The sequence below is a fragment of the Bactrocera latifrons genome, unplaced genomic scaffold, assembly GCF_001853355.1.
Source record: "Bactrocera latifrons isolate USDA-ARS-PBARC rearing strain unplaced genomic scaffold, ASM185335v1 scaffold_275, whole genome shotgun sequence".
Classification (NCBI taxonomy): Eukaryota; Metazoa; Arthropoda; class Insecta; order Diptera; family Tephritidae; genus Bactrocera; species Bactrocera latifrons.
The window spans coordinates 293,434-314,799 of NW_017536352.1; the positions used below are offsets into that span (position 1 = coordinate 293,434).

At 38.0% G+C, this 21,366-nt stretch overlaps 1 protein-coding gene across 1 annotated transcript in view; it reads left to right on the forward strand.

Annotated features, from left to right (window-relative positions):
* Nucleotides 1-15,309: 15,309 nt before the first annotated feature.
* LOC108970003 overlaps nt 15,310-21,366 on the forward strand; it is an 8,096-nt gene continuing 2,039 nt past the window's right edge. Inside the window, exons 1-2 of the mRNA XM_018935077.1 lie at nt 15,310-16,699; nt 17,315-17,733. Of these exons, the coding sequence (XP_018790622.1) occupies nt 16,542-16,699; nt 17,315-17,733 (577 nt within the window). The 5' untranslated portion in view covers nt 15,310-16,541. The remainder of the gene's footprint in view (nt 16,700-17,314; nt 17,734-21,366) is intronic.

The following is a 21,366-nucleotide window of genomic DNA, read 5'->3' on the forward strand; positions in this document are numbered from 1 at the left end:
AAATCAAGTCCTTGTATGAAAAACTTTTTATTTAACGAGATACCTCAATGATATTCGCGTTAGAGTATTGTCCAAGACAATGATTTAATCTCCGAAGAAATTCTTCAGATCGGATTACTATAGCCTATAGCTGCCATACAAATAAAACCAACAAAATATGTCCTTGTATGGAAAACTTTTTTATTTGACAAGATATCTTCACAATATTTAGTTCGAATTATTTTCTGAAGTAACGGTATAATCTCCGAAGAAATTCGTCTGATCGGACAACTATATCATATAGTTGCCATGCAAACTGAACGTTGAAAATCAAGACCTTATATGAAACACTTTTTTATTTAACGAGATTTCTTCACGAAATTTGGCACAGATTATTGTCAAAAGAAACGCTATAATCTTCGAAGAAATTCTTCAGAACGGATTACTATAGCCTATAGCTGCCATACAAAGAGAACGAACAAAATCATGTCCTTGTATAGAAAACTTTCTCACTTAAGGAGATATGTTCACGAAATTTGTTACGGATTATTTTCCGAAGTAACGGTACAATCCCCAAAGAAATTCTTCTGTTCGGACCCTCATAGCAAAAAGCTGCCATACAAAGTGAACGATCCATAATCCAAAATTAAGTTTAAAAAATAAACTTTTATATTTGTAACAGTGTATTAATTATTTTATATTTGTGTAGGGTATAATAGGTTCGGTGCGAGCAAAGTTAAAGTCTTTTCTTGTTAATTTATGTTAATGCATAACACAGCGTTGTTTGCTATGTCACTTGGCAACCTTCCAGTTGTGTGCTGTCGCCTCGCCATGCTTTATCGTCGCGGTTGTAGCTGTTGTGGTATACATACGTCGCCGTCGTCAACCTGACAAATTTATTTAGATTTCTTTCTTTGAAGGAGTTTTTCTGCTCATTTGAAAAATCGTTGCTCACACTTTAACTGATGTGTACATATGTAAAAGTCATACATTCATACACGCACGCACATATATATGCACTCTATGTTTGCATGTATTTGTATGCTTTTGTTTGTCTGGTTGGAGCAAGTGGAGGATATCCAAATATGCTTTATTGAGTACTTTTATGGTATTTGTGTTTCTCTTTGCTTGGTTTGTTTGTTTGTATGCCTGTGGAACACGTGCATTTGCGGCCTTCTACACGCCTGCGCAGTACAAGCAAACGTTGTGCCTGTGATTTATAGACAAGTTTGGGGCATAAAATTAATATTGACTCGCCTAAAAGCGGCGAAGGGGATGCGCGTTGCCACAAAAGGTGCGATGTCAAAGCGTAATTTATACTATGATAAATCATTTTTATTGGCGTAGCGATAAGTCTATTAGGGATGCATTTAGCAGTGAGGCTGTACGAACGCTTAGGATAGCAGGTTGTGATTTTATTACTATTTCTATTAAAGTCTACGCTTCTAATGCCTATTTACCTACATATGTAAAGGTCTAAATGACAAATTCTACATCACCTTTGAAACTATAAAATTTACCTAACCTTGCGATAAAAAATCCTTTTTTTTTGTAGAAATATGTAATTTATACATTACTTTGATATGAAAAGATTTACACCAAAAATCCGTTTGCATCTTCGTTTTTTGAGAATTCATGAAACAGACTCTTCACATTATATAAAATATTGAAATCTCGATGTCAAGACCAGTCCTTCGTACTATTTTTCGATCGCCGAAAAGATCTTTTAAGTTCTTCTAGTGCTCGAACGCATCATTCAGTGCGGAAGAAAGAGCTACGCCACCGCTGCGGGCGCACTTACCGGAAACAATTCGGGAAGGAACAAGGTAGAAAAGTTCTTCCTTAGTACAACATTCACATTCACTGACAAAATCCTTCAGGCCAATTAGTCTAACTTCCTTTTTACTAAAAAGTGTGGGAAAGATCGTGGATAATGAAATAAGGTCGAGGGCTCTGATAATTGTACCCCTGAATGTGATTCAGCATGTTTATAGAGCACGAATATCAACTAATACAGCTCGGTACCAGCTAATCTCAGATATAGGGAGTTTGTTGAAAGGAGGGGAAATGATGCTATGCGTTTTCCTAGACATCGCAGTTGTTTTGGACAACACGTCTCACAAAAGCAACTGCTGGAAAATACTGGGGCTGCAAGCCAAAGAACATTTGGTGGTTGTACGCGATGGTCGTGCTACCGCTAATCACCTATGTATATTGCGGTGACCTCAGCCTTCAAAGGCTTCGGTAGGGCTAGAACTTTCGAAACCTCAACAACTCGCATGTATCTGCTATAAATGATAGCAAAAGAGATAAGGTAATCTCGTCCCAGCGGATGAAAGAGTTAAACTAAACAAGAAGTCCAAGACTCCCGTTGGCAGCAAGACTAAACGGAATGATTCCACTCTCGAACAACTGCTTAGGGATAGTAAAATCAAGTGATACACTGACGGCTCGAAAATGTCAGAAGGAATAATTTTATGTGGTAAAGCAAATACAACTCTAACAGTTATCCTTTTTAAATGTAAATACGTTCTTTTCAGTTCGATCACTTAATTAAACCACTTCCTTTCAAATACTCAACACTGGGTAATCACCTAAGCTCAGATATACTTTCGCACCTGATAAGTATAATATTTGAACTGATAAGCATGAAAGCAAAACAAACAACTTTGGGCGGTATCCAATATCATTGCCTCTGCAGACCTACGCCTTAGTATCGAAATCACAATAACTATCCTTATCCATAGATAAACTCTTTAACAAAAAAGATGTGCCATCTACTTCCGAATTTTTTGTGGTTTCCTTCAAGAACTCTTCACATATTTCAACTTTTTCCGCCACCGATTTTGTTAGTAAACAAAGATTTGGAGGAATTCCCTCAGTACAATATACCTTATCCCATTTATCTACTTACATATTTGTTCACTTAATTCCGGGAAAATGATTAAGCCATTTACACAAGTGACGTTCCCCAAACAACTTGTCAAACAAAACAAAATCAGCTGAGCAAAGGACAACACAGCTGGTCCGTAACAACTGACAACTGACAGCTGACGGTGAGGTACAAACAAATATTCCGACAATGGCATACTCTACCGAAAAACGCCTACAATTACCGCAAAGCCACACTTAAAGGACATTATCTCAATGTGTGAAAAATGGTTGTTTATACGCCTGCAATCTGCTAAAATAACAAACAAGCGATGACACGAAAAGAAGCGAAGAAAGACACTGCAAGGCTACTTGTGTGTCTCATTGCTCGTGCTGGTTCTGTCATAAGTTGTCTACGGTGACTGGTTGTCTGTCTACCTGTGCGTGTATTCGTAAGACAACACAAGGTGAATCCTGCTGAAAGAAATTATAGAGCAAAACCGCAAACAAGTAATTGAGTTGAATCGAACGGTGTTGACAAGTGAATTACAGGTAATTATCGAAGGGTTTTACGCAGAAATGTGATGTGGCAAAATCGAATCAATGGTATGTAAAGCGGTGTAGAGCGTCTTGAAGGGAGAGGAAAAGAAGGATGGAAGTAGGAGATAAATACGAAGGGTAGGAAGCAAAAACTAAAGGTACAACAAAGGTGAAGATATAATTTGATAAGATTTCTTGCAAGAAACTGCAATGTTTGTCACATTCGGCTACAAAACTTTCGCCAAAACAAGCTCCATATTTTCTTCTCGCGTTCCTTATTAACTTTTATTATATTGAGATCATACTTGGATAATTGCAGTCATATCATTCAATCTTCGAACGGATAGTAGAAGAGGTAAATCAGGAGTAAGACAAAACTTTTCACCTTATCATACGAGCATGAGTACAATTAGTTAGTTGAAAATCAAGACTTCTATAAGTAGAGAGAGCTGCCTCTGACTAAGATGTGCGGACAACGCAAAGTTTTCATCAACTTAATGGGTCTATAACTGTAAGGAGTACCTCACTCCCGTTAGGATGGCAAGAACGTCAACCAACGGTAGGCCGAAGGAAATGTGATGCTTCGACAGCGTCGTATCAAAGAGAAAAGGAGTTTAACTTTTTCACTTGCTACAGTATCCAGAACGAGCTACGGAAGGGTCACTCTCTATTCTCGTCGCAACTCAAGCTGGTGATTTCACTCCAAGTACATCATTCACTGAGAGGAAGTCGGTGAAGGTGTTATTAGCTCCACTATGAATAGCAATCTGTGCTTGTCGGAAGTTAGTTGCGTCCGAACTCTGGTCGGCGTATTGTTTGATGTCGTCAACGTTGGTCAGGAATGATGCTCCTTAACTGGGACTATACGGGTCTTACTATATAGTTGTTCAATGGGAGAAATCAATAAGCATTCTGTCGTAGTCTGGAGTGCAGTGTTTTGACAAGTTTGGAGCTTACTCGTCCGCGTTTCACTGCATCTGACCATATTGGTGTGGCGAAGTTAAGGATCTATAAATATATTCGCTCGGATTGCTAAGGGGAGGTGTACCGTTGGCCAAAAAAGTTCGAAAATGAGGACTTCGAAGAATTACTCGAATAAGATTTTTCCGCATCTGCCATCCGTATTGACTAAATTCATACGTTGTCGCCAAACCGGCGTGGTTTTGTTGGAATGGATCCCACAAAATACCAGAATGATAGGAAATTGTTATAGTTTCAGGTGTGCAATATTTTGAATAATATTGTAGATCTTTCTTTTCCTAAAAGTCGTTCCATCCATTTTCGATTCAAAGTGTCCAAGAGTGGTATATAATACTTATTTATTTTAAGCTCTTTTGGATAGATTACTAGAGCTTCAGTAGTCCGACTCAAAGGACTCCAGCATTTATGGGAAACAAATCACCTCTTTCCGTCTTCCCTTTCTTTACCCAAAACCGCAGTGGTGTTAAAATTTCAAACTCAGTTACTTGTCCTATTTGAAAGTAAGCTGAGTCATTTTTAAATGTCAAATCTTCATTTAATCTCTCCACAGGAGTTCAATAGAGCAGACAAATGGTTATTTTGAAAATATTATACAAGTTGTATTTGACGCCTTTTTGACCACCACAACGAAGATCCTTAAGTATTTTGTACCAAAACAATTTGTTATCTTTTCCACCACATCATCCATTACCAATCACAACAGTCCGGTTTCTTTTGAGCGGAGACTTACGAAGTAACCGCAAAACAAGAGAAGACAGCCGAAAGTAAACTAAATACTCGTAATCGCATTTGAAGCGTCCGAAAAGCAGATGATCATCAATCGTTTAATTTTCCTGCGGCTAAATTTGCAATGACCTTCGGCTTGTGGAAATAGTAGACTTGCGGTGGTAATGACGCTTGCATTAACCAGAGAGAGAGAGAGAGAGAGAGAAAGTGAAAAGAGAAAGTGTGTATATGAGAAATGACTTTGGGGTGCGGTTGCTTTATGAAAGTGAGTTTCCCCTAAGGTGTTAAGCCACTAAGCGCGTACATTACCTTCAAGTAAATGGAGGTATACAAAATCTGTCGTAAGACATCATTAATTATAAAATTTAATTTAAACTCCATTTACCTAGTGACTTTTGGGTGAAAGTGAAATATGGAAAGTGGATCAATTAGAAAGTATTAATTAGTATTTTGTGATATTTTTTCAGCCGAGCATTTGGAACAAAGACCGAAGTCTACTAGAAATATTTTGTAATAGTAGAAAACGAATCACATCGAGATCGCTTGGAATCGATATAAATAGTCGTTGCTTTCCTTCATTCCTTGGTGTGGACTACATAATTCAAGCGTCGAATGCTTAATGCCGAATCCAATCTATTATTCCAAATGGATATCAGCGAATTGAGGTTCGAATCTTTGGCAACTTTAGAGTGGCGTATAGTAGTCACTTCGGTTATTTCTCAGCCAGCTAAGATTTGTCGTCGATACGTTTAATTTTTTGTCCAGTCGATAACAGCTAATCTTATCGAAATCACTTGATATCCATCCATCTCTTAAAAAACTCCGATTCGACAAACGCTGGTGTAGACAACATAGTCTAAGATTTGATTGCTTATGCCGAGTTTCATCCAATATTTTGAAGGGATTTCGGCGACTTGAGGTTCAAATTCCTGACAACATCAGAGTAGCGCATCACTGAGACATCGGTTATTCCTCAGTCAGCATAGACGTCTCCGAAAGCGTTCCTATAGAGATTTTGTGAATGGTTTCTTGTGTGAGTTTTTATGCAATTTGGTTTTTGATGAGAATTTGAGAATTTATCCCAAATGTCCTAAGACGCAGTCGCTTAAGCATCCACTTTATCACTTGTTATAGCCGGTAGCTTTGGAGTTTGAGCCGCGCTTGACAACTACTACGTACGCTTGTTCCAGAGATCTTTCTAACGCAAAATAAATCGCAACTGCTCTTTTGAACTCTTCGCCCAACTAGTCATTGCTCTGTCGGTGTCCACCTGCTGTAAGGTTAAAAATCTTGCCAGTTATAGAAGTTGCTTGAATGAAACATCTTAAAACTTCCATCTTCACAGTCCTGCCTTTGCGAATCAAGGCTAAAAGACCTCAAATCTCACACCTTCAGCCAGCCACGATCTGATGGAAATAGAAAGAAGGAGGTCAATGGGGATGGATTGAAGTCGCTTTGTCGACACATAAGTTCAAATTCCATGACTCCTTCTTGTGGAATATACAGTGTTTGTCCGGAAAATAATAGGACTGAGTCGATTTAAAAACAAATTATTGAACCAATCGTTACAATTCTTTAAAAACTTTCAAAATAGGCTCCTTCTGCGTTGAGGCAGCGCTGCCAACTCGATTTCCAAGTATTGAAGGCGTCACGGAAGGCATTCACTGGAATAGTCTTGAGAACTGAGGTGCATGCTGTTTGGATCCCCTCTGTCGTCTCAAAATGCTTGTCTTTCATCGGACTTTTCTGGCAAGGAAACACAAAGAAGTACGGGGAGCCACATCTGTGCTGTATGGCGGCTGCAGAAGTGTTTGGATGCCGGCCTTTGTTATATAGTTGTCTACAAGAAAGGCGGCGTGAGCCGGGGCTTTGCCGTGATGTAACCAACAATCGGCGGCAATGACTTGTCGGACCCGATTGATCCTTCGTTTGAGTCTCTTGAGGACTTCCAAGTAAAACTTGGAGTTGACGGCTTGTCCAGGAGGAACAAATTCATGGTGGATGATGCCTTTGATATCAAAAAAGACAATGAGCATCGTTTTCACTTTGGATTTGCTCATTCATCCCTTTTTTGGGCGAGGAGGCGCCGGCATGTGCCATTTGAAAGATTGGCTCTTTGTCTCGTGGTCATACTCAAAAATCTATCTGGGTACGCCTTCTTGATCAAATTAAACGTCTCAGCCGCAGATTTATCGTTTTTCTCACAGAATTCAATAGCGTAACTCTGCTTTAACGAACGCTGCATTTTCGGCTTGCACCACTCAAAAAAACACGTCGCGCGAAAATGTTTGTCCTGACTCTCCAGGTGCTCGGAGACGACTGACCAGCCGCTCGTTCATTAGCTAAGAACGCCCTCTACCGAATCAAGTGGAACTACAGTCGCGGCGGAAGAAAACCAGTCCCATTACTTTCCTGACAAACTCTGTAGCAGTCCAAGGTATCCAGATAAAATCTTCTCCTTGCAAATTTTATTATGGGTTTATTAGTTATTTGGATTCCATCGGAAGAACTTGAAGATCTCAAGGGGTTTGACTGTACTTCTCGCTTAAATAGGGATAAATGAAATTTCAGCCGAAAGCCTTTGATGCTAGCGCTGCGTACTTTAGTTTATTTAATAATTTGTTTATTATGTAAGCTTTAATAAAATAAAAAAATAAATGAAAATTATTCGGAGAAGTTATTCTATCGTCTAGAAGAAAATACTCGTGTATCATGTATTCGGCTGCGCTCAACAAAGGACTGCCTTACTTATTAATCAGCGTTTAAACACACCTCACCGTGTTAACTCATAACGTGCGGTTAGTAGCGGTTACTTTGCGAACACCTGCTTGCCAAACGTTTGCGATTTCTCCACACCACACTCGCCGTCCACCAGCTGCGTGACTTACTCCCTCCAACGATTTTATGCTAATTTAGTTGCATAGACGCAGCAGAAAAATGCCAATTTCCTACCAAATTTCCTACCACTAAAAGTTATGCAACAAAAACAAATAGTACTTACGAGAAAGGTTTGTATGTTTGCGTTCAAAGTTACGTACGTTACAAGATTGAACCGTGAAATGCCACTTATGTTCCTTGCTCAGCATTAAAAAATTACTTTTCGTTACGCTTTATAAGCACTTTAGCATAAAAACAAAAAACAAAAAATATATTACTTTCTTACTCCAGCAACTGCTAAGTAAAATGAGGCACAAAACTAAGGAAAAAACGCACTACGGTCAACTACTAATTTCCATAAAAACGGCTCGCATTCTCGAGTACTCGTATGTGCGCTAAGCATGCGCAAAGCGAACAGCACGTGTCCTCAGCTGAACGCAGGAAAACTCATAACTTCCGACAAACCCCTTTGTAGCGCGCAATGAGCTCACTCGCCAACAACGTATCGTTTTACTTCCTTCACTCGACGGCAGAGGAAGGAGGATAAGTGACGTAAATTAATATGGATAAAATGCAAGAAAAACGGCATTCAAATTTTGTGTTGAAAAATCGACAAAATTCATATTGCCACGCTGCGTTTTCTTCATATGTAATGCATGTTGTTGCTATGCAGTCGGTTCGGGCGTCAATGCTGATATGGACGATAAGAAATGCATTTTTAATGTATGTAACGTATATTTTTTGATATTAAACAAATATACTCACTTATATACATATGTATACTATATGTATATAATATGTATGTATATACATATCTACATACATCTTATGTATATATGAAGTGCCTAGGCATGCCGTTGGAAGGAAATTAAGAATACGATATGTAATAATTCTAATAGAAAACGAATAGCGTTGCGCGGCCGGCGAAGTGATCGCGGAAGTCAGCATGATCGGCGCAAGATCACTGCGTTTGTTGTGCTTTAAATGGTTGGGAATTTAATTTAATTTTCAATGGCATTTAAGTAATCAATTGTGTATTTGCTATTTGATAAAGCAAATGAAACTGGAAGTGAGTTTGCCTTTTGAAACGACAAATAAACGCATGCGCAGAGAGAAAATTGTCGTTTCATCTGCGGCGAAGGCAGTGAAAGTGAGCCGCAGTAAGTAAAGATTATTGACCTTAAACTAGGAATTACGTGCTTGAAGTTTTCGGTGTTTTAAGCATTTTTTTTTTTAATTTTGTTTTTATTATTTGAAAATGCGATTGAGTGACGCTCTTGGATGAGAAGTCAGAAATTATGATATTACGAAATTTATTGGAGAAATGCTTGCTTTTCATTAACACAAAACGATCGCCTGAGTCGAGCCTATTGAGTTCTGTACATATGTATTTCTACTCTTGCCACCGTATACAATTTCAAATCTTCCAGTGATTTTTCAGGAATGTTGAAGTTTTACGTAAAAACTTTGAACTGATAAGACTTTCCGTATCTGATAACTAGTACTTAGTTTAGGTAAGAAGAATATTCTGATGTCTTGGCTCTTACTTGGACATCTGGGGACGTCTGTTCGTTATGATGCTCAGAATTCTTTAATACGAATTAAGGAGACCATCACATATCATACTAAAGCGCCTAGAGCGCCAAGTTGCTTCAATCTTAGTCTGGTGACAGCTGGATCGTGACGGGGAAAGTGTCTAGATATTTCTACCTTTTCTACCTCGCTGCAGCTTTGACAAATGTATCCACCAAGATCTTTAGCCTTACCGCGTTAGTGCCCATGGGACAGTGTCCAGTTAAGACACCTATCATTGTGACCAAGTAGTAGTCCAATGTTCCATTTTGGGCTTCCGCAGTCACACAAGTGTTGGTTGGTGACCTGAGATCGCGCGAACCACAGAGATCCAGCGCCCGGGTCTACGAAAGCAGGCGAACAACTGTTCGTTGCCATCTTGATGGTATTTGTGTAAGGATGCTCTCTCTTGCGAGCTCATCGGCTTTACGGTTTCCGACGATTCCATGGTGGACACTAGGCACCCAGACAAGTTGAGCCAGAAATGGGACTCATCGCTGCACAAAATTTGGCTCGAAAACGTCGGATCTTCGTGGAACTTAGAGGCTTTTACTCTAGAGGAATATCACTTGGGAAGGTCGAGTGGGTTCAGTTCTTGCAAAAGCTGTATTTTGTATACTCACAATTTAAGATACTGTATTTTCTTCACTGGACGTGGACTATTCGGTTGAATATTATCCAATAATGAATGCTGGATCTCAAGATGGGTGATGGTGTTGCGAATAGAACGTTCAGTAGGCCGATTATGTTGACCATAAGTTGAGCGAAACACATTCTTCACAGAATTTGAATTTTCGTAATAAAGTACGATTTGATAACATTGTTCAGGCGTTTACATGAGGAAATAACAAACTATGCTGAGCAAATATAGCATGACAGCTTGGCATGACTCACTCGTAATCTGGCTATTGAAATAGTACCTCTACTTGGATCACCCGTTATATTACAATACTCACAGATAAAAGTCGAAATCAACAGCCGAAACTCTGTAGCTATGATCATTACGATGCCGTCACACTTTAATCTTGTAATTCTGGTAGATTTGCGTTATTTATGCTTACTTATTTGTTGGGTGTTATCGATCTTGATTTACAACTTTTAACGGTTAAGTTTACGCCATCAATCATTGAAGATTGATCATAACGCAACGATAATTCTGGCTGTAAATCAAAACATTAGTGAAATAAAAAGCAGAAAAGCATAAATTTATTTCTTAAAAAACCAAAATATACATAAATAAATTTAGCAAAAGATTTGGTTAATAAATTTTCGAAAAAGAAGCGCTAAACTTTATTATTGTGCAAAAACATAAAAATTTTAATGACTGCAACGAGCGCAATAAAAAGCAGTGAAGAACAAAAAACGGCAAGTAAATAAAGAAAAATGCTATAAAAAACCAAAAGGAAAATTGTGAGCAGACGCCGGGGAAAATTTCTACCGAAAAACGGGGTCGCATTTAAATACACCATTTAACATGGCGAGGACAAAAGTCAAACAAAAGCAATCAAGTGGCCTTACAAAAGCCTAAATGCAATTAAAGGTGGCGAAAATGGAAGGAAAGATAAAAAACAGAAAAAAAAATTTTTAAATAAATAAAAAATATCTAAAAATACAGAAAAAAATTGGGAGACCAAAAAAACTCGACGGATTTCTGCTTTACGATATGTGTGAGAAGTGCAGCGCTGCAGCCACCCCAGCGCAGCAATCAAAATGCCAGGCTGTGCTGAAACCCAACCGTAGGCGCTTAGCGAACGCACGATCAATACGGTAATCAGCACACGTGATCGCACAAAGGCCGAACACCACGCAAAGGACATGCCACATAATTTGCGCAATGAGACACACCCTCGGCCAAGCCTTCAGCACTTTTACACACATTTCCTCGCTTGCTTACTTTTTTATGATTTTTTTTTTTTACCTTTTCTTATTATTATTATTTTTACCTTTTTTACTTTATTTATATTTTTCTTTTGCGTATATTTTACGTACTTTTGCACACACATTTTTTTGCTTTTGTTGTTGTTTTTTTTGTTTTATTTTATTTATTGGCACAGTCATTGTCAACGCATTGTTGTGCTCGCTGTTTTGCCACTGCATTCGCCACATATCCTGGTTAGCTTATCCTGCGTGACATAAGTGGGCAAAGCAACCCTGAAAAGTACCGCTTGAGAGCTAAGAAAAAAAGTAAGCGGCAAAACAGACGTGATCCTTTTACTTAATGAAGAAAACACTGCTTTGTGTAATTTAATTTGTTTTCGCTTTTTTTTTTTTTTGGGAAGAAAAAATGTATCGTTTTTAGCAGCGCGAAGGGGTTGTGCCACTTGAGCGTTTCTTTAAGGCGCGAAAGAAAATAAAAAAAAAGTGAGAAAGTGAAAAAATCATAAGCAGCGGATGCGACTTCAAGTGTCTGGAAGTGTTTTCCTTTCTGCTTCCTGCTATTTGGTAGCATTTTACCCGATCGCTGAAGTGTCAGCGTAATTATGAAGCGCACTGTGCTCTTTGCAGCAAGCCCTCGAAGGGGTTGCCCTGCCATTTCATTTTTTTTATACTTTTAATCTTCATTTTTTGTATATTTATGTCTCGGGATTAATGATTTCTGTTTGTTTGTGCACAAGTCTTGCACAAATATTTTGTGAAATTGCTTTTAATTAGTAAAAATATGAGCAAGAAAAACGAAATAAGGTATGGAGAAGGGTTTCGGTTGGCTTTGAAGAGATTTCGTTGCTAATTTAGACACAAAATTTAACGGATTAGCGCTGTCTAGGTGATCTTAGCTGTGATATTGCAGATTGTCAGTGTTGATTAGCTGTAAAATTGCTGCCTGCAACAACGGAGCGCTTAATTTTTTGGCAATCAAAGGTAAATAACCTTTTCAGTCGCGAATATTTGTGGTGGAATTACATTTGGTGCGAATCGGTATCGAGGAAGGTGAAACCACTAACTTTATAAGCTCTACGGCGACATATAGATAAGCGATACAGGGTCAGGAGAAGTGGTGGGGGGTTCCCTAGCAGCGAAGGAGCGTTTAGGTAGCAAATCCGCGTCCGTTCGCGAGCGAGTCCGGGCTCGGAAACGCTGCCCGGTTAACACAAACTCGATCGCGAGTCGAGTTAGCGAAAAGGCATTGTCCTCGACTACCCAAACCCAAACCACAAAACGGAAGATTGAGCAAATTACACCACAGAAGCCTCCCAGCTCTAAAAGGCAGAGGGGCAGCAGTGACCAACTCTCCGCACCAAATACCCCCCGGGTGGAGGAGGCTGTCGTTGGTATGTGGGTGCTCTTAAAGGCATCCAAATGGCTGTTGTCTGCCTCTTATGTACCCAGCGCAGACGTTATAGTCGGAGGAGCTTACCGTGCTCCAAGATCTTCTCATGGAAGAGGTGTTCAGAGAATCTGGATACGCAGCATCTTTCCATGTGAGCCTTGGTAGTGCTCGCTACGTTCGCAGCAGCCGCAGTCGACTTCGCCTTGAGAGCATGTCATCATCGTTCTAATTGGCATGCTCCTCAAACAGCGTCCGCTTCTCTGGCAAAATTTCATCCAGGAAGCTTAACTTGATGTCCATGTCTTCGTCCTTAGTCTTTTCTTGTGTCCGTTGCCTGGGTTTACGTTTTGATTAGTTATTGTTTAGTTTTCTGTCATCCTTTTCTTACAACCCTTGGTTCAACGTGATGAACTGTCTACGTTGTTGTAGGGGAATGAAAAGGTACTCCGCGCCAGAGTCCCATGACGCGGTAAGGCCACCGTTACTTCCCTATATGACCCGGTGTCGGGAAGGCAGTCAAATTAACCTCCTGGATGCAAATCATCCAATGGGCACGGGAGTCATATAAAACCCTGAATTAGATGGATGAAGCTCTTGTTGCCACACGCATGCAGCTTCCAACACCCACCAGGAGTGGTGCCAAGCAGCACCGTTTATGCCGGTTCGGAGTTGCTGTGAATGCCTTTCAGCTTACGCCCCTGCACCCCGACAAGATGGCTGGCATTCGCAGAGGTGACATAATTCCCTTAAGCTGCCCAGGCTAATCAGCTCCCTCAAAGGTTGTTTAAAGCAACGGACCCTAGCGGAACACCTCAGGTTTTGGAAGACAAGCAATACGAGGCACACACACACAAAATTCTTTTGGGGTAGTGTTGATGGTGGACAAGCTAAAAAGTGTCTACTTCTAGTCGAAAGGTAACTTAGTAATATTGTAGGGTTATTCAAGCTGGCTAGCTCGGAAAGAGGGGGCGACACAATTCTCCTAAGTCTTCAAGAGTTATTTGAACTAATGGTTAGAGGAAATACAAGCAGAACTCATAATATTTGCGTAGGATGATGAGACGCTGGAACATTATCTATAAGAATGCCCGGCCTTCAGGCGGATGAGACGCGACGTATTCCAATAGAGCTCCCAATGCTCCAACTTAAGAGACATTGGTAAGCTGGGGTGGAAAAATCGTGGATTTTCAGGCAAATCAAATTATCAGCAAACTTTTCAGATCCTAACCTAAAAAACTTATAGTGAGGGCGTAATGAGATTTTTAAAGATCACATATTGAGACTAGTACACTTCTAAAATTTTAGAAAACTTCTAAAGAGAGTCTAAGGTGTTAATCCGCTTGAGAACTGTAAAAAAATTTTGCTTTATATCAAATGTGAATATATTTGTGAACATTCTTCGAAAATTCATATAAAAAAAGTTATAAATATATTTAGAAACAAAAAACTCCATTAGAATATCTACGCAGTCATATTTTTAACACCACTTATGCGTTATCTATTCACCTAACGACCCGACAATCAACTATATGACCCCACAAATGTTTTCCCAATTACCTTTTAGGCAAACTTCTAAAAATACATATTACATTTGGTACACCAACACAATGCATTTGCTGGTGTTGTAATAAAAAAGTGAAATCTTCAAAAAATAAATAAAGAAACGAGAGAGCAAAATCCAATACGAATACGCCATACAAAGTGCTGTTCAAAGAAGAATAGAACTCAAAATAAGAAACCAAAAGGCAAACATTATAAAAAAACAGATAAAACCAGTACAAAAGTCAAGAAAAAAGTCAGTGAATATGCAGTTGGGTACAGCATGGACAAAATAAAAATCAAGACGAAAGAAACGAGTAAAACAAAAATGTAAGTACAACAAATACAAACCTACGAGACTAAACTATAAATTAAATACGACAAAACCAAAGTTTAAGAAAGAACAAAAAAATATCTTATATACATACATACATATGTATATGTACATATGCATATGTTTCTATATTTATATGTATATGTACGCATACATACGTAAGTACATTATTTAATAAAACAGCAGCCAATGCACTTACGAGCAGCCAAAGAAATCAAAATCTACAGTGATCGTAGTGTAGGGGCAAAGACGAAAACGTCTGTGTGTGTGTGTGTGTATTTACGTACGAGTGCAAAGCAAATACGCATATGCGTGCAGTAGGACGATAAGCAGTAAACAATAAAGTTTCAATCGAAAGTAAACGCGATTATGTGAGTGCATATGTGTGTGTGAGTCTATTAAAAAAGGTGCAACTACTGTTAAGCAGTGCATCACTGTTACACTCGGAACTCGCGCAAGCAATACAGACTTTTTCATAACATAGCACACCCTGTCTTACAGGCAGCGTCGACCAACAGTCAAGCGACCATTGTGAATGCTGCTGTTATCAAATAACATTTCGAATTTTCAAATCGTTCGCTGCCACCCGTTTGCAGCACTCTGTAACATTCCCATTTGTTAACATTAGTTCGTGTGTGTATTTGCTTTGTGTAAGTAAATGGCCGTATGCAGAGAAAACTACCACCACCGTGTATACCGATGTACCTATTGCGTGGAGTTTTTGTATTTATAATTTTGGGTTGTCTCTTCTTGCTGGCAATTGTACAAATAATTTTACGTCGAGCGATGGCAAAATAAAAATTCGAAGTTGAAAGCAAACGTCAGTACGTCGAGAGCGTTCAGCGAGTACAAGTCATTCGTTTACAAATAACAAATGTGGAAACGTATAGCATTTGTGCATTGAGTTTTGTATTAAATTACGTACGTACTCGTATTGAAAATATTCGAAGTACTTTATAAATATACAAATGAATATATAAATTAGTGTTTTTCAATACTATTTGGAAGAAAATTTGTGAAAAATACTGTTTAAAGTGCTTGGAAAAACTTGTGTCCTATAGTGGCATAAAAAGCACAAAAGCAACGAGTAAACTTTTGACATTTTGTGTTGTTGCTTCGTGAGAGCAGCGCAAGCACATAAGAGCAAATAAAGAGACATATTGTAGTGGAGCTATAGATTTATTGTGCTTACTGTTGTCGACCTGTAAGTGGGGGCGACTTCTCGGGAAAATATTTTAATGTAATATTTTCTTAAAAAGCCTTATGGAGTGACAATAAATTGTTGAAAATAAATAAAAACTATTAATAAAACTTGCTACAACAGCTACAGTGCATAGCAGTGGGTGCAAGTTAGGTGGAGCTGGTTGATCAACGAAACTGTACCCCTAAGTGATTCGCACCGATTGGGCAGTGTAATAGTGTGGAAGAATCATCGTATAAAAAACAAAAGTGGGGAAATCAACAAGTTTTGGCGCGAAAACTTTTGACAAGTACCAAGTATTTTGGCATTGGAGACTGAAAACTTGCAGCAACAACACAACGTGGTTGAGGGAATTGCTGAAAAACACTCAGTTGAATAAAACAACGTCATTGGCAATTTGTCGAAATTATTGAATTTTACTTTGTATTGCTTTGCATAATTAAGCAAAATATAAAAAAAGTCACAAAAAATAAACGCTGATTTCAAGGTTAAGTGTTGTTGCAAGCATTTTGTTGCCAAAAAACATAATAATAAAACAATTGCATAGCAATACGCAAAGGAAGTGTTTGCGAAAGACATTCGGTAGCGCTAGTAATTATATTTCTGTGACATTTACTGTTTGTTAAGCAATATTTTAACAAGTATTATAAGTGATGACTGCTGCACGTGTAATAAATCCAGTAATTTTAACCGAATTCTGTAAGCTGCGCGCTAGTCCGAGTGCAATGGGACGAAATATGACCTGTAACCGCCAGTTGAACCGCATTAAGCGTGATCTCTTTGGACCAGCCAACCCGGTGGAAACACAAAAGTAAGTGCAAAGACTAAATATAAAATACTAAATATAATGTAGCTCTATAGCTTGTTAATATGCTCTTATTTATTGGAACAGTTTAAAATATTCAGTGGTTTACAACATCCAGAATATCCATAACCCTAAAATGTAGCAGGAAAAGCTTGTGTAATACATACATACATATATTTTTTGAATTTTTATAGGCTTTTATTGCTTTTTTTAATTTTTATTTATTTTTTTTTTTAATTTTTGAAGGTTGTTAGATTGTTGTAAATAAAATGTATAAACAAAAATGTTAACCGCAGAAAGTTTGAATACCCTTCATAGTTACATTTCCTATAGCATAAATGGGTTTAAAAGTATCTTTATATTGATTTTGATAGATTCAAAATAAAAAAAATATATGTTTATGATCTGTATACTTCTGATATTATATACTTATTTTTTCATTTGTTAACGAATAGTTAAGTTCATATTTATATTTTAAATTAATAAACCGCCTTACCTTATTTGATCTTTTTCAATAAAGTTCTAGCTTAAAAATCATTAATTAAAAACAAAAATATAGAAAAACATATTATAAAAAATTTATCAAAAAATATCTTTCTTCTATCCTATCCTTCTCCACAGAACCTTCGCCGAGGAATTAGACAAACAACAAGATCGTGCTATAAAAAAATGGGGTTTCGACTTCCGCAACGGCTCCCCACTCACCACAAATACACAATTCGTTTGGGAGCGTATTTCCTATCAGGAATCCAATCGCGCACCCGAAGTCTATACGCTGACGCGTGCTGCACATGTACGTCCTGCCTCGGTTGTGCCGTCAAATGCCGATTTATTAATGGACGAACGAGCCGAACGTGAAAATTACATGATGAACACATCAACATCGACCGATACAGATTCCTGCGGCGATTATGACTCACAGGATGAGTCGTTGGTGTTCAAAGTACCCAGCACCGAACATTGCGGCAGCAATAAGCGTACGCATGTAGGCAATGCTGCTGGAAAATCGCCATTGCGCAAGCGTCAACCGAAAATTACAGGTAAGCATAATCACTTTATTCCATTTACTTGCTATAGAAATTCGCTAATCAGTAAAGTAATAATCTTTTTTGTAAAAAAGTAGTTATTAACTAGTGACAGCAATTTCTTTCGTGGACTTCGTGCAATACGTACACGGTTGTGTTTCCTTTGCGCTGCTCATTCAGGCGTGTAATTGTGTTCCACTTCCTTTATTAGCGTTTGCTGTGTGGGAAAATGTTCGAACTTGCATTTGATAATATCAAGTAATGCACTAGTTGCTTAGCATAAACTGTTATATTAATATTGAGTTGCTCAATATAACACAGAAATTGCTGAATTTCACCACCGGCCGCAAATTTTGTTTGTTGGCGTGAGAATTTCTTTTTTACGACTCTACCTTCTTGTAGCGCTTGATTGAGCATGGCTTTTTTCGCCGTGAAAATGCATATTATATTTTTTAAATTTTATTTTGTATCAGCAGTATGATGTGTATGTGTGTGTGTGTTTTCCAAAATGTTCGTTATAAATACAGGAAACCAATATTTCACGCAATAATTATTCACGAAATCGAATTTACATATTAACATGCTCGTATGTATGTATGGCTGTGTGCAGCAGACCTTGATTATGTGAATTTCGTTATGGTTTTATGGCTTTTAACGGTCTTTCGGTCATTTGTGATGTCAGCTTTTTATTCGAATATGTTTGTAGGCGTTCTCCAAGCATTTTCTACAAACCTACCCTAGCATGATTTTTGTTTATACTTCTTCCTACATTAGCAAGCTGAAACGTAAAACCTAACCTTAAAATACTAATTAAAGTCTGATTGCAGCACTGCTCACGTTTTTATTTAGCCTTTGTGGTTTCTATTTTTTTTGTGATTTCCTAAATGGTATATCGATCGACAAACTTCCGATGGGAAGGTTACGTAATTGACATACATTGCGTTGTGCCTTTTGTATCAGCGGCAAAGCGGCTGTGTAGGCGTATCACAGTCATCAATGTTGGCAGGATATGTAATTTCGACGATTTCAAATCATTTCCGGTTAAAGTAAAGCAAAATCAGTAAACCAACAAAAAAAAAAAAACCTCAGAAGAATGTAAAAAGTATTGTCCATCAAAGCAAAGAGCTTCCAGCTAAAAAATATACAGAAAGTGTTTTTAACAGTTTGTAAAAAAAAATCTGACACCCCATCGAACTGGCATCAACTGAAAGTAGTCGCTGTAACAATCAGATAATTATAGTGTTGCTGCACTTTGTTCCATTATTGTTAGCCGGCAAAGCTAGTGCGCTTAAAATGCATAGCAAGTAAAAAATATTATTATGCAAGGGTCATATTATATTTAAAAAGCACAGTGTGTCGAAAGCGGTATCATTTTGTTATGTTAGTGTGTCGTTCTTACTCGATTTTTTTTAGACGTGGCCCTCTATCTCTATGAAACCGAACGAATCGTTCAGTTTTTGAGATTTCGAGCTGCAATTTAGCACACATGGTTATCTTCCGAAAAAGCTGCTCATTTGTTCGAACAGATTATATCGGACCACAATAGCATATAGCTGCCATACAAACTGAACGATCAAAATTTAGTTCTTGTATGCAAAACTTTTTTTATTTGACAAGATATGTTCACGAAACTTGACATCAAATCTCGTCCAAGGCATTGTTACAATCTCCGCACAAATTGTTCAGATCGGACCACAATAGCATATAGCTACCAAACTGAACGATCGTAATTTAGTTCTTGTATGGAAAACTTTTTTATTTGACAAGATATCTTCAGGAAATTTAGCATGGAATATTATTCGAAAAAGCTAGATAATCTCCATACACATCGTTCAGATCGGACCACTATAGCATATAGCTGCCACACAAAATACCAACCAATAAAAACTGAGTTCTTGTATTAAATTGCAATAAAAATTTAGTTTCACAAGTTTACACTAAATTTTTGTAACAAAACCCGCTTCTGCCAACTGTAATAAAAAAAATCTGTTTAAATTTAACTGTTTGCAACACACTGTACCCTAACCTCAAAAATCATCAACTATACAAAAGGGTTCATATCGATCGTCACATTACTGCTGTTACAAGTACACATATATTTTCGCTGCACAAGTGATTCAAATAATACACACCACCGCACAGACAAGAACGCACATCACTGGGCTTGGTGGTKAGTCCAGCGAGACGCAGCTGTGCAGACAGCACAAAGCTGTGCGCTTTTGTATGCAGTGATCAAGCGATTATTGTAATATAGTACCAACACACATGCTTACATATGAACGTGTGTAATCGCAGTTTTCCAAAGCATGAAAACCCACCCTACATCGTAAGCGCTGCCTGCTGATGAGGGTGATGTTTACATGCGATGCTGCCACCACCACCGGCAAGTTTAAACGTAGGCCACGCTATTATGCTTACAAGCGATGCTCAATGCTGTCACCATTATATTATATGTATTTTTACAACATTTTCATGTCGATATGCACATGTGTTTCAACATTTTCCTGCATTCCGAAAATTCTTTTTGTTTTACATGTGCGTGCTTTGGAAAAACCAGCCCATCCGCTAACCTCCGACACATCATCAACATATATTACATATGGTATTGCCGCTACCTTACCCTATGCGCTTTGGTACATTTGCTCATCGGGGGGAAATTCGTTGAAATTGTAAACAGCTGTGCACATTTTGTTTGCAAGCGGCTGTAAATTATTGATGCACCTTTTATTTTACATCGAACGTGTGCATTCGCTGCCCTTTTGTAGTGAAAATCACTTTTATTGTGCGCCTGCGCACACACTTTGCAACGTTCCAGCAGCCACTGCTTAAATGCATGGATTAATTAATGTCACTTTGCATTTGCAGGCGGCGTCAATAGTTTAGCATTTCTGGTTGATTTTGTTTTTTTTGCTTTCTATAATTGACATCTACAAATTCTGTAATTTTGAGGCGTGTGTGTCTCTCTGTCGCATGCGAGTTATTTGAATTATGCATTTGCATTCGCTACTTCTTCGATTGTTGATTTTTGTGATAACTTGCTGGTGCCTTTATAAAAATCAATTTCAGCTTGTTGCTTCTACATGTATTTCGTTTGGAGATTTTTGTCAACGCATAATTTTTATTTTTTTTTTCACAATTTGTTGCTACATATAACGTTCTCAATTATTCAAAATGCTATTTGTTTGTTGTGCGACCAGCATAAATGCTCCGAAACCGCGCTTGTTAAGCCAATTAAAGCAGTCATCCGCATGTAAATGTAGCAATCTTTGATTTTCTTCCGTTTCCAATACGCTGCGTTCGAGATTCGAGTGTTTTTTCTTTGTTGGACACTTGAAGTTGTTGCACTTGAATGCACACGGCGATTTTTAACAGACAGCAGGGCTTTATTCAATTTTTAATGATATTTACATATGTACTTACATATTTATGTATGTATTTTGATACTCAAGCAGCATACACTTGAATGACATTTATGTTGCTGAGCTTAAAACCGCATACAAAGCTGTAACCTTTTTGTATTTTTTTGTTATTGTAACTTGCAATATTGTAATTTTATTTATTTTTAAACTTGTTTAGTATTGTTTTGTTTTTTTTAATATTTTTTTCCTTATTTTTCTAATTTTTTTATAAAATGTTTTTTTTTCATAT